The sequence below is a fragment of the Schistocerca nitens genome, chromosome 4, assembly GCF_023898315.1.
Source record: "Schistocerca nitens isolate TAMUIC-IGC-003100 chromosome 4, iqSchNite1.1, whole genome shotgun sequence".
Classification (NCBI taxonomy): Eukaryota; Metazoa; Arthropoda; class Insecta; order Orthoptera; family Acrididae; genus Schistocerca; species Schistocerca nitens.
In genome coordinates, this window is record NC_064617.1 from 753,031,859 (window position 1) to 753,045,999 (window position 14,141).

A 14,141-nucleotide genomic window follows, 5' to 3' on the forward strand; every position below is an offset into this window, starting at 1 on the left:
TTTATATTGTAACCTGCATCTTGACTTGAAAAAAACCTCTCTCTCTCCGCTCCTCTCCCTCTCCCCCTCCCCTCCCCCTCCACCCCTTCCAAAAATTGGCATCCAGGTATACCATGTGTTCCTCATATAAGTGCATTTCCTTTTGGTGTGCTGCTGAGTGCTGAAAACTCTGCAATAGGCTACTTCTGTGCATACTACTAAATGAGAGCACTTTCGTCTTTTGTAAACCACATATATTCTATTGCGTTTTACATACAAGAAAGACCTCAAACAATTCTATCTGGTTGACAATTATATTTCGACAATATTTGCAATGAACCGAGTTACAGTTTATAGCACACCCTACTCTCAAGATACTTTTGTTCTGTGACTTCCTTAAGCACTGTCAAGGGTGTGTTCTTCCAAGGGGGCCGTCAAAACTCGGAAGTGAGAATCTGCTGCACAGGGAAAACATCAAATACAGCAACTGTGACCAAATGCAAGCTGCCACCGGCAACACCGCTTCCAGTAGCTACACCATCTCCCTTACCATTCAATCAACATGCTCAGACAATAAACCACACAGCCAACAAGTGTGGCCTACTTTCCAAACTACAGTAAAAAAATGTGCTTCAGTAGTCTATGATCATCATTTGTCAATCGTAAATCTCCTCTGCAACATATAGCTTCAACAAAATGGTATGTTACTCTGTATATGCCTCACCTCAGACGTGTTGTTGTCTCCATTACAAAATCCACAAAACTATTATATGAACAAATCTTGTCAGAAAATTCTTAGCTAATTTTTTACACATGTCAGGTTTATTAAATACTAACTGTACCCGGCATGTGTTGCAATGCCACAGAAAGAAAAAAAAAGGTGTTCGGTCTCATCATCTCTTTATTGAAGTGCTTTTGTATACACCATATTTTTGTTTTTCCTGTCTGGTGCATACACAAATCAATCAGAAGGTTTCGGAACGTATGAGCAAGCCATATACAATTGTCCATAAGAGAAGCATGGATTTTCCAAATTTAGTCCGCATATTTGTAATGATTGTCCCTGCGCCTTGTTGGTCGTTGCAAATGCAAGTCACACCAGAAACTGCAAGCGATTGAACTCAAATGGCATATGTGTTATAATCATTGAGATGTGATAAGGAACATTTACATTTCCTTTTCATTTGTACGTAATAGCAAATCTCAGAAAGTTCTTGGCCGACTGATTTGAAATTGTGACACAATGTTGCATTGGATTACACTCAGGATTTGATACACATATTTAAAAAAAAAATATGTTTGCAAAATGTAAACATTGTGAATAGCTCTAGTAGAACAAAAATAATAAAACAAAATTCATGCCTGAAACAGCAGTTTCTCACGCATCTCATTGTTTGTGACTTAAATCTCCTGAACTATATGTCACACAGTGATATAAATTTGCCCACACATTTAGTGATGTATGTGGATACTGTGTGCAAAATATATTGGGAATAGAATTAATAGTAATGAAGTAATACATTAATATGTCATGCCTGATGCAGAAGTTCTTACAGCATTAACAGCGTAAATGTACTAAGCGATGACATTTTTCTCTGTCATCATCTTGTGGGGCATGTCAACGAGAATTTTTTCTTTTTTGTAAATGTTTGAAATTATAAATTATGTATAGTTTGATGCCAGTCGCTAAGTACTCTCATTCTCATTGATGGATGAATGAATCTGCATGTATTCGTATGGTGGCATCTCATTGTTTATGACATCATATCTCCTGAACTGTGTGTTTAAATAAATTAGTTAGATGCACTCTTATATATAATTTCTTCTGTTCCAGCACCATGAGCTTAAGTTGGAACACGCTTGATATTTGAGCAACGAAAATGTATTGTGAAGTGGTTTTTCAAGTTTGATAAAGCTGGTAAAGTGCAACGTCAGTGGAGTTTGAAACAGAAACACCAACCCACCTAACAAATTTGAAGTACATTGTCAAGCTTGAATTGTATAGAACTATTTGTGATATTCACAAAGGAAGATCAGTAATACAGCATACAGCTACCAGTCCTGCTTCGTCAGCCCTCGTGTTGAAACATTTGTCAATTCTTCACAGAACTCTCCTATGCAATGTGCACGTGAAGTGGGGGTTAGCAGTACAAGTGTATGAAGAATTCTGATAGCTGCAAAGTGGAAAGTTTACATTCCACAATTACTGCACACGATTAATGATGATGATTCTGATCATTGAATGCAATTTTGCGAATGGTATCAGCAAAAGGTAACTGATGATGATCAATTTGTGATGGAGGTAGTGTGGAGTGACGAGGCACAATTTAAACTTAATGGAATTGTGAATTGGCATAACATTGTGTGCTGGACACCGGAAAATCGGCATGTTTATCTGGATAAAGCGGTCAATCTACCAGGGGTTCATGTGTGGTGTGGATCATCATCTAGGGGCTTAGTAAGACCCTTTTTCTGTGATGCTACTGTCACTGGAGAAGTGTACCTGGAAATGTTACACACACCAGTTTTGCTGGGTATACGTGTGCTTTATGGAGCTGATAAGAGGTCTTCTACCAACAGGATGGAGTGCCACCACACTACCACATGGTCACCAGATCTATCACCTATGGACCTTTACTTGTGGGGAACCATAAAAGATAACTTCTATCGATGTTAGCCATGCATGCTGGAGGAACTTTGCCAGGAGATTACAGCGATATGTGCAGCTATCTCCTCTGTAACATTGACTGGCGTAGTTGCGGCGACCGCTCGTCATTCTGTTATGTATGTAGCCGCTAACAGTGAACATTGTGAACATTTAAAGTAATCACGTGTTAAACTGAAGGTGGTGCAACATGTGCGATCAATTATTAAATGTAAAATACACACATAAGTAATACTTTTCGTTCCATAAAATGTATATACATTTTTCTGGTGGACTCTGTATTTAAAGATCTAATTAGTAATGTATTCTTATTCAGCACAAAATGTTGTTTAAGTATACAAAACCAGGATCTTATAAGGTAAGAGCACTTTTCGAAAAAGTTATCCAGTTAACATTCTGGCATGCATGTAGATGGTGAAAACTAAGACCTCTGTCTAAGAGAAGCTGAAGAACTGTAATGAAGGAAATTGAGCTGAAGCTTTGTACATGTTCATCCGAGACATTGTTGAAGCTACTCCAAAAATGGCATTGGATTCAGAAATGGTCGAGTGGGGACCATCTCTAAATCTGGTACGTTTGACATGGAATGACCCTGGTGCTTGATTAATGTTCTGTCACAGGATCAAACACTGTCTCCTCAAATTCTACTCTGCAAACAAATCTTTGTTGAGAATGTTTGCTGACTGACTGTGGCATGAATAATCCAATTTCTTGTAATTACCTGTATGTGCTGATAAATTTTTTTCCAGTTCACAAGATACATACTATGAATCTTTTCTCTGTACATTTGTACGACTTTCTGGGCACTGCATGCTGCAACATCATACATTAAATGCATGTCTTCAATTTTTTTTGTGATGAGAAATGCTATACATTTTACAATCAGTCAACTCCTCTGTGAATACAGTATAGGCAATAGTGTATTGTTTTTCAAGATAGTGTTATTGTTGTCAGTTTGCAGGCAATTGCTTTAGTGTTAAGCATAAGCAATTTACAAATATTTACTTCACAAACATTGTTCATTCAAGACCTTATACTGCTGAAATACACACTTCCAACCACTTGTTTCTTTTCTCAAAATACTCAGTTCTGTCCTTTACTGTTGCTATTATTTTGACCCGAAGGGATTGTGACATCCTGTATTAATGAACCACATAGAATACCAAATATGCGACAAAATAGTAAAACCAAAGAAATAAGTCATTGGTGCCAACATGTATATGTAAGACCTCGTCGTCTTTTGTGTGTTTTGAACTAATGTAAAGTTCTCGTGTTTCCAGCCAAATCAGTTTGTCATAATGCTGCGATGTTTTGATGACTGTCGCTTCCACCATCTTCTGGCAAAGTGTTGAAATGGCATCTTGGTTGTCCTTATACAGGTGCTGCAGTGAGTTGAGTTGTCCTTGCCATTGACCCAGCACAGGCTGGAGCAGTTGAGGGAGTGTGCTTGAATCCCAGCACATTAAGTCAGATTCCAACTAGCACATTGTACAGATATCTCTCAGCTCTGAGTGCTCACAGTGTGTTATGGCCAGTAACAGGTTCGAAGCAGAACTTTGTTAATAGCCACCATCTCTGTTTCTGAGGCTGTTATTAGCCCTAAATTTGATGGATTCCTTTATTGTACTGTCACAAACTACATTTGATTAAAAAGCACTCTTGTTCATTCAGAATCCAACATGCAGCTTTTTTTCCGAACTGTGCTCAGTGACTGCCAATTTGTCTCTCTGCCTCAGACCTGATGTGCTCCAGCAGTGCTGCTGAATATGACATTGTGTCTGATCCATGTACCATAGCCCATGCTCACACTGAATGCTGTAGATACTGTATGTGCACATGCATGCACATCCCCAGATGAAGAAGATAGTGATTATCTTTGAAAATTTGAGTTTTAACTCTGATTTGTCCTGCTCTGAAGACCTAGAAGATTTTATACGTATATCACAGTTGTTCTGGAACACATTTCGCACACACTGATATAACTAGTACTGATTATGAGAAACAGCTCGTGCATAAAGGGCAGGCTGTTTTAAAAGGATCCAGTAGGCTACAAAGCGTGGTGATACTTTTGGAGTGATATTCTAACTGAATATTTAATCAGACACGAGCTGTTTTGAAAATTGTTTTTCCTTGTCTCTTTGTGTTCTGACAAGCTTTACATCCATGAGCACTTCCTCAATATTGATCCATTCATTGAATGGTGTATCTAATGCACTCTAATGGAATGATGTAAAGAACAAGCATATTTTATTAAATGGGTTTATACCAGTTGGAAATGAATATTTCAGCTTACATTTTGACAGCATAAGAAGACTATTGTATCTCACAGGATGATTAAATAAATTTCAGACACTGTTTGTAGTAGTGTAAGGCTGTTTGTGTACTTTTCATTTGTTACACAGCAATTGATATTCCTTTGAATACTCCTCATTCAAGCATTGTGCCTAGATTGAATTGCTTATTTCTTACATGTGTATATTCCGAAGTTAAATGCGTGTTATATATCCTCAACAGATGATTTGTTCAAATATTTACACTATGTGATCAAATCACATGTTGAAAACTGTGTTCTTGCCTTAGATTAGAATGGTCTCTACTACCATTCACTAAGAATTTGTTACTTCCTTAAGCAGAAAAGTGTATGAAATTGGTCCATAATTTGAAGAGTCGCCCTTGTGGTGGCTTTGAAGATACTGAAGGCTCATTGGACAAACAAGTTAGTCACCTTTGTTGTAATAGCTTACAACACTTGTTGAAATCTTGCTACAGTGCACACAAAATAACCTAGACCATAGCTGTGCAGATGGCTTGGTAGGGGAGGGGACAACAATAGTTATGGAGGCTTTGTCGTGAACAACCATAGCATGTTGGAGGAGATGCAGATCGACAGCTGAAGCATCTGCACAAATGTACATCTTCCATAACTTGTAAGCTGCAACTACTGAGTCTGCGAATGGTAATATCAACTTTTTATGTAAGTATGATAAACAATTTGACAAATGTAGATGTTAAGATTCAGTAGTTTCTCACTAGAATACAGGAAAAGAACAAGTCACATAAACACAGGATCATCCGAAGCAAAAACAGATGGATCATGTGCTGCCAGAAGGAAATCTCGTAAAACAAAAAATGTGTCCTAATGGCCAACACCATTTACTGTGGTAACGACAGTGTAAAATAAAGAAAATGTCGCACATGGGGATTGTGTGTCATCCCCCTGATAACCATTTCAGCGTCCGCCCCTGGTAGCTGAGTGGTCAGCGCGACAGAATGTCATACCTACCGGCCCGGGTTCGATCCCCGGCTGGGTTGGAGATTTTCTCCGCTCAGGGATGTGTTGTCCTTATCATCATCATTTCATCCCCATCAACATGCAAGTCGCCGAAGTGGCGTCAGCTCGAAAGACTTGCACCAGGTGAACGGTCTACCCAATGGGAGGCCCTAGCCACACACAATTTCCATTTTTACCATTTCAGCATCATTACCTAAAAATGAAATGTTAATTTTGTTCTTCCTCTGGTCTTTCCGAAGTAGTGAAGCCTGAGGAAGTACTTGTAGTTATTATATGAGGATGGGGTCTATTGTTTTGGACATTCCAGGAAGAACGCATAACACACTGAATCTGCAGCTATGACAGCTATTGTAAGTGGAGGGGGAGAAAGGAAGGGAAAGGGAGGGAACTAATGATATTAGCTGCATTGAGACTTTACGCAGGGTCAGCAACAATGAGTGAAAATGAATGCTGCACTCCCACGTTATGCCACCTATCTGCAGTCCCCATCCTACTTTCTCACTAATTTTATATTCCCGCAGGAGGTCGAACATAAGTGTACACCCACACTGAAGGTAGTGGGTTACTTACCTATTGAGGCAAATCAGTTGTATGAATGCGTGGTAAAACTTGCTCACATTTAACTCATCATGTAAAAAGAAATTGGTCAAATCTAAAACATTGAACTATTCACACATATTTTATTCAGCATAATTAAAACAAACTTTGCTTCATATCATTGTCAACTCTCTGCCAGGACAAGACTTAACCAACCGCAGTTTGTATTTCAAGATGGCTTTCGTACTGAGGTAGCTTTCAGTCAGCAGTAGGTTCCCACTCCTTGTTGCACATATCCTGCAGATGTGTGGTGTTTCATTTAGTTTCAACACAGTAGAGAGATAATTTTTACCCAGTGTCCATCCCACAGAAATCAGCTGAAGACAGCAACATACTCTGCTGCCAAAATAACTGGTGATCCGAGGTAGTTCGACACTTGGGAAGATTACTAACATTATCAGTCATAATGGGTTTTTAAAATGTTGTCTACATCTTTCTTATGTCTTTCATTCTTGCAGTCTGTACGTATAATACTGAATACTTTTTCTGTAATACTTTATTGTAAGTTGGGCAAGCCATTGCTCACCCAGGTAAACTTAATGTTTACATTTGACAGCAAAAAAATTAGTTGCTCCCTAAGAATTCTTAAGTCTGGCCATCTACACAATCTGGCAACACTATAGTACACACATCAAAAAAAGTTTTCCATCACCTCAGTTCTGAGAGTGCTGGTACCTGTACAGGAAATTGGAATAGAGATCAATGTAAACATCATTTCTGTCCTTTTTATTGCTTATGAAAACCACACATTGCATGTTGTACCACTATACAGCGAGACCTTCAGAGGCGGTGGTCCAGATAGCTGCACACACCGGTACCTCTAATACCCAGTAGCACGTTGTCTTGCATTGATGCATGCCTGTATTCGTCGTGGCACACTATCCACAAGTTCATCAAGGCACTGTTGGTCCAGATTGTCCCATGCCTCAACTGCGATTTGGTGTAGATTCATCAGGGTGGTTGGTGGGTCACATCGCCCATAAACAGCCCTTTTCAATCTATCCTAGGCATGTTTGATGGGATTCGTGTGTGTAGAACATGCTGGCCACTAGCCAAGTGATGTCGTTATCCTAAAGGAAGTTATTCATAAGATGTGCATGATGGGGGCACGAATTGTGACCCATGAAGGCGAATACCTCGCCAATATGCTGGTGGTTGCACTAATCGGTCACAGGCTGGCATTCACGTATCGTACAGCTGTTACGGCACCTTCCTTGACCACCAGCGGCTTATGTCGGCACGACATAGTACCACCCCAAAACATAAGGGAACCTCCACCTTGCTGCACTCGCTGGACAGTGTATCTAAAGCATTCAGTCTCACCGGGTTACCTCCAAACACATCTCCGATGATTGTATGGTTGAAGGCTTAGGTGACACTCATCAGTGAAGAGAACGTGCTGCCAATCCTGAACGGTCCATTCGGCATGTTGTTGGGCCCATCTGTACCATGCGGCATGGTGTCGTGGTTGCAAAGATGGACCTCGCCATGGACGTTGAGAATGAAGTTGCACATCATGCAGCCTATTGTTCACAGTTTGAGTCGTAACACTACATCCTGTGGCTGCACAAAAAGCATTATTCAACATGGTGGCATTGCTGTCAGGGTTCCTCCGAGCCATAATCCATAGGTAGCAGTCATCCACTGCAGTAGTAGCCCTTGGGCGGCCTGAGTGAGGCATGTCATCAACAGTTCCTGTCTCTCTGTATCTCCTCCATGTTTGAACAACATCGCCTTGGTTCACTCCGAAACGCCTCGACACTTCCCTTGATGAGAGCCCTTCCTGGCACAGTGTAACAATGCGGACACAATTGAACCATGGTATTGATCGTCTAGGCATGGTTGAGATACAGACAACACCAGCCGTGTACCTCCTTCTTGGTACAATGACTGGAACTGATCAGCTGTTGGACCCCCTCTGTCTATTAGGTGCTGCTCATGCATGGTTGTTTACGTCTTTGGGTGGTTTTAGTGACATCCCTGAACAGTCAAAGGGACTGTGTCTGTGATACAACGTCCACAGTCAACATCTATCTTCAGGAGTTCTGTGAACCGGGGTGATGCAAAACATTTTTTGATGTGTGTATGTGGATGTATCTGTTTGTGGTCCACCAGTAATAACAAAATCTACCATGCAAGAGCTCATGGCTGCATCAAGATCAGAACAGATTTTTCCTCAGAGTTTTATTGCCATACAGAGGCAACCAGCCACCCGCCATTGGTTGCTTGATGCCAGCCACCATCCGACCAGGTGAGCTCATTGCGGCATATTTTTGGCACCTTGCTGCTCTCGTATTTAAATTGTTTTTTTGTGTAGTTTGATTACCCACGTGAAATAACTTTTATAAATGGAGTGAACACAATGCAGTTATACAACACGTGTAGGTTACTATGAATGTATGTATCAGTTGTCATTTTGTTATTTAATTTGTAGTATTGAATAGGAGATGCCAGTAATAGGACTGGAGCAGGTATTGCATCTGGGTCTGTTGCCCGGATATGAGCGATCAGGCAAGGGGCTAGGAGCAGGAGAGTGGTAGTGATAGATTAAGAATATTGTCTAGGACTGGCAGGCAACTAGATATCACTGTAGGAGGGTTGGGGAGGACAGTAGCTAGGATATTTCAGGACAAGATGGGAGATAGTCAAAAATGAAATGAGAAATATCCTCCCAACCCCTCCCACAGTGATATTCCACTACCCCCCCCCACCCCCCCTCCAACCTATGAAATATGCTTGTCCATTCCTAGTCCTCCCCAGTTCCCATTCCTTGCTACATGGCTCATATCCATGCAATAGACCCAATGCAAGACCTGTCCCATACATTCTTCTGTTACCACCTACTACAATCCTATCACTGGCCTCTCTCACCCCATTCAAGGCCACCTGCGTAAGAAGCTGTGAGATCTACAAAGTTGCAACTATTGTGCTCCATTCTACCTGGGATGACTAATAACAGGCCATCAAGCAGGTGGGAACTCTTCCTACAATATATCCATCGTTCCTGAATCCCCTCTCACCTCAGCCTTTCGTTCTTCCTTTTGCCTACCCCATTCCCAGCTCCCACTGCAGTACATACATCTTCTATCTTGTCAGTACACCTAGAAGTTCTTTCTCTCTTCTCTACCCCCCCCCCCTCCCTCCCTCTTTCCTCCTTCCCGTTTCCACCCCCTTCTAGCACAGTCTCCTGATGCTGCTTCTAACAGCCCACTGTCCTGCCCCACCATTTCCTTGGGTAGTCTCACAGGCAGCACCAGCATCATCCCCCACTCCTAACCTGATCCTCCACCCTCTCTCCTCCACATGCTATGTCTTTACACACTGCCTCATCCAAGCAGATTGCTGCTTCGTGAGACGTAAATGCAGTCACATTTGGACTCCAGTGCTCTGAGACAGTGGTCATGTGTGTGTGAGCTAAGCTGGGGTGAATGTGTATTGTTTTTTAATGCAGAAGAAGGACTTCGTCTGAAAGCTTTAATATTTTAGCAGTCTTTTCATTGTGCCTGTCTTTGTCTCAACGCTGCCTCTATGTGATGATTAGCAATATATTCTTACCATATTAATGTTATTCATTGTTCGTATAAAATGTAACTCAATGCTGCCTCTATATGATGAATAGCAATATAGCTTTCCCATGTTATTGTTATTCATTGTTGATATAAAATGTAACCAAGTCTGACACATTATCCTGAAGCATTTGGAAGTTACATCTTAGGCCTTAGATGTTATTTTCTTCCTGTTTATCAAGCAGTTTCCTGTCTCTTAACCCACTCCCGAACCTTTTAATATAGCACCAAGACACAAATTACCCCATTACTTTTGTGGTTGCAATTGTGGTGTTTTCTGAAAATAGAGATAAATAGTTTCTGTACATCTACATCTACATCCATACTCTGCAAGCCACCTGACGGTGTGTGGTGGAGGGTACCCTGAGTACCTCTATCGGTTCTCCCTTCTATTCCAGTCTCGTATCGTTCGTGGAAAGAAGGATTGTCGGTATGCTTCTGTGTGGGCTCTAATCTCTCTGATTTTATCCTCATGGTCTCTTCACGAGATATACGTAGGAGTGAGCAATATACTGCTTGACTCTTCGGTGAAGGTATGTTCTCGAAACTCTAACAAAAGCCCGTACCGAGCTACTGAGCGTCTCTCCCGCAGAGTCTTCCACTGGAGTTTATCTATCATCTCCGTAACGCTTTCGCGATTACTAAATGATCCTGTAACAAAGCGCGCTGATCTCCGTTGGATCTTCTCTATCTCTTCTATCAACCCTATCTGGTACGGATCCCACACTGCTGAGCAGTATTCAAGCAGTGGGCGAACAAGCGTACTGTAACCTACTTCCTTTGTTTTCGGATTGCATTTCCTTAGGATTCTTCCAATGAATCTCAGTCTGCCATCTGCTTTACCGACGATCAACTTTATATGATCATTCTATTTTAAATCACTCCTAATGCGTACTCCCAGATAATTTATGGAATTAACTGCTTCCAGTTGCTGACCTGCTATTTTGTAGCTAAATGATAAGGGATCTATCTTTCTATGTATACGCAGCACATTACACTTGTCTACATTGAAATTCAATTGCCATTCCCTGCACCACGCGTCAATTCGCTGCAGATCCTCCTGCATTTCAGTACAATTTTCCATTGTTACAACCTCTCGATACACCACAGCATCATCTGCAAAAAGCCTCAGTGAACTTCCGATGTCATCCACAAGGTCATTTATGTATATTGTGAATAGCAACGGTCCTATGACACTACCCTGCGGCACACCTGAAATCACTCTTACTTCGGAAGACTTCTCTCCATTGAGAATGACATGCTGCGTTCTGTTATCTAGGAACTCTTCAATCCAATCACACAATTGGTCTGATAGTCCATATGCTCTTACTTTGTTCATTAAACGACTGTGGGGAACTGTATCGAATGCCTTGCGGAAGTCAAGAAACACAGCATCTACCTGTGAACCCATGTCAATGGCCCTCTGAGTCTCGTGGACGAATAGCGCGAGCTGGGTTTCGCACGACCGTCTTTTTCGAAACCCATGCTGATTCCTACAGAGTAGATTTCTAGTCTCCAGAAAAGTCATTATACTCGAACATAATACGTGTTCCAAAATTCTACAACTGATCGACGTTAGAGATATAGGTCTATAGTTCTGCACACCTGTTCGACGTCTCTTCTTGAAAACGGGGATGACCTGTGCCCTTTTCCAATCCTTTGGAACGCTACGCTCTTCTAGAGACCTAAGGTACACCGCTGCAAGAAGGGGGGCAAGTTCCTTCGCATACTCTGTGTAAAATCGAACTGGTATCCCATCAGGTCCAGCGGCCTTTCCTCTTCTGAGCGATTTTAATTGTTTCTCTATCCCTCTGTCGTCTATTTCGATATCTACCATTTTGTCATCTGTGCGACTATCTAGAGAAGGAACTACAGTGCATGCTTCCTCTGTGAAACAGCTTTGGAAAAAGACATTTAGTATTTTGGCCTTTAGTCTGTCATCCTCTGTTTCAGTACCATTTTGGTCACAGAGTGTCTGGACATTTTGTTTTGATCCACCTACCGCTTTGACGTGAGACCAAAATTTCTTAGGATTTTCTGCCAAGTCAGTACATAGAACTTTACTTTCGAAGTCATTGAACGCCTCTCGCATAGCCCTCCTCACACTACATTTCGCTTCGCGTAATTTTTGTTTGTCTGCAAGGCTTTGGCTATGTTTATGTTTGCTGTGAAGTTCCCTTTGCTTCCGCAGCAGTTTTCTAACTCGGTTGTTGTACCACGGTGGCTCTTTTCCATCTCTTACGATCTTGCTTGGCACATACTCATCTAATGCATATTGTACGATGGTTTTGAACTTTGTCCACTGATCCTCAACACTATCTGTACTTGAGACAAAACTTTTGTGTTGAGCCGTCAGGTACTCTGTAATCTGCTTTTTGTCACTTTTGCTAAACAGAAAAATCTTCCTACCTTTTTTAATATTCCTATTTACGGCTGAAATCATCGATGCCGTAACCGCTTTATGATCGCTGATTCCCTGTTCTGCGTTAACTGTTTCAAATAGTTCGGTCTGTTTGTCACCAGAAGCTGATGTTCCAAATACCATTTATAATGAGGACAAATTATTTGGTTACTACTTTCAAAAACCATCCTATGCTAATTGCCACAAGGAAAATCACTTTTATTGAGGTAGCTCATTGTTAATGATTTCCAGAGTGAGACAGCAGCTAGGGCAGTAATTTTGTTGCTTTATGTGGCTATTCATATGTGAATGTGTGTGCCATTGTGATTGATGTATATTGAGTTTATTTAAATGGCATACAATTTGGTATAAAAGAGACTTACTTAATTTGCAATTTAATTCTAGCTATGCTGTGTTTTTTGTGACGCATTCCCCACACTTTTAGCGGAAAGCCTTCGTGACATCATTCAGTCAGCTGTTCAGCAGTTTAGTGACAGGTTGGAACTTGGAAGAAAACCTGCTGTTTCTTATTTAGCTCTCAGTCATATGCAGAAGGTTACAGTCAAGATCCAAGGGATGTGATAGTTAAAAAAGAGTTTTGTAAATTTCATGTTTATGTAGCCAACCCAGTGAGTACTTGTAAATTTCATGTTTATGTAGCCAACCCAGTGAGTACGAGATAAAATCAAAGGAATGTCTTAGTACTTAGAACATTTTTTGTTTGAATATTTTAAGAAGAAGAAGAAGAAGAAGACATAACACTTTTTTTTAATTTGTTGTAATCTGGTAAGAAAGTTCATTTACACCTGTGAATTCAGCAAGTTATTGTAGAAGAATTATACAAAATATTGCATTCTAGTGAAAAAGTGTGTATGTATTTGGGGGAGGGGGGGGGGGTGACATAACATTTAGCACCCCACTCTCTCCCCACTCTCATCACTAGGTATGTTGCTGTTGCCCCCCTTTTAGTGCAGCAAAGAAAAGAGTGCTTGGATATGCAACTAATTGCAGGAGTAAAAAATGATCACTGCATAAATAAATCTTAGCTGAAAGATATATTTTATGAAGTAATTAAGACTATCTTTCCTCTATTTCCAGAAAGTGGTGTTCTTTGAAAGATGGTGGTGTGTTTTAACAGATGAACTCGATCTCTGCATTCAGGGATTTGTGGAGAACAAGTACGTATGTTTGAAATTTCACTTGTTTCTGACATGTTGTTTACAATGACTGTCTTTTGTCACATTCAAAATGTAGATTACATTGCTATGTAAATGATTTCATATTTCTCCTTTTTGTGATTAATTGGCGTATAACTTGTCATCATGTCCTTTGAAGCCAAAAACTTATTTTAGGACATGCAGTTGGCTGTTCATTGTGAAGGAAATTTACAGATTTGTTTTACAAAATTGAACAGTTTAGTTACATAAAATGCTTCAATAAGGTCACAAAATATACCAGCAGGATCATTTTGGTTATTTTTCGTTCTGCTAGGTTTTCATTGGTAAGAGTATATGTTGGTTGCCACATGTGAAACTGAAAACCAGTTATCAAATTTTGAGAGAGAAATGAATAATCACCCACATCATTTTTTATTTATTGTTTTATTGGAAAGAGAGTAAAGCCTCAGTTATCCCTATTTTT

At 40.5% G+C, this 14,141-nt stretch overlaps 1 protein-coding gene across 4 annotated transcripts in view; it reads left to right on the forward strand.

Annotated features, from left to right (window-relative positions):
- The window catches only part of LOC126253029 (uncharacterized), a 344,974-nt gene that overhangs the window by 78,118 nt on the left and 252,715 nt on the right, over window positions 1-14,141 (forward strand). For all 4 annotated transcript variants that reach the window (XM_049954093.1, XM_049954094.1, XM_049954095.1 and 1 more), the window contains one exon: window positions 13,599-13,678. In XM_049954093.1, coding sequence (XP_049810050.1) covers window positions 13,599-13,678 — 80 coding nt within the window. The remainder of the gene's footprint in view (window positions 1-13,598; window positions 13,679-14,141) is intronic.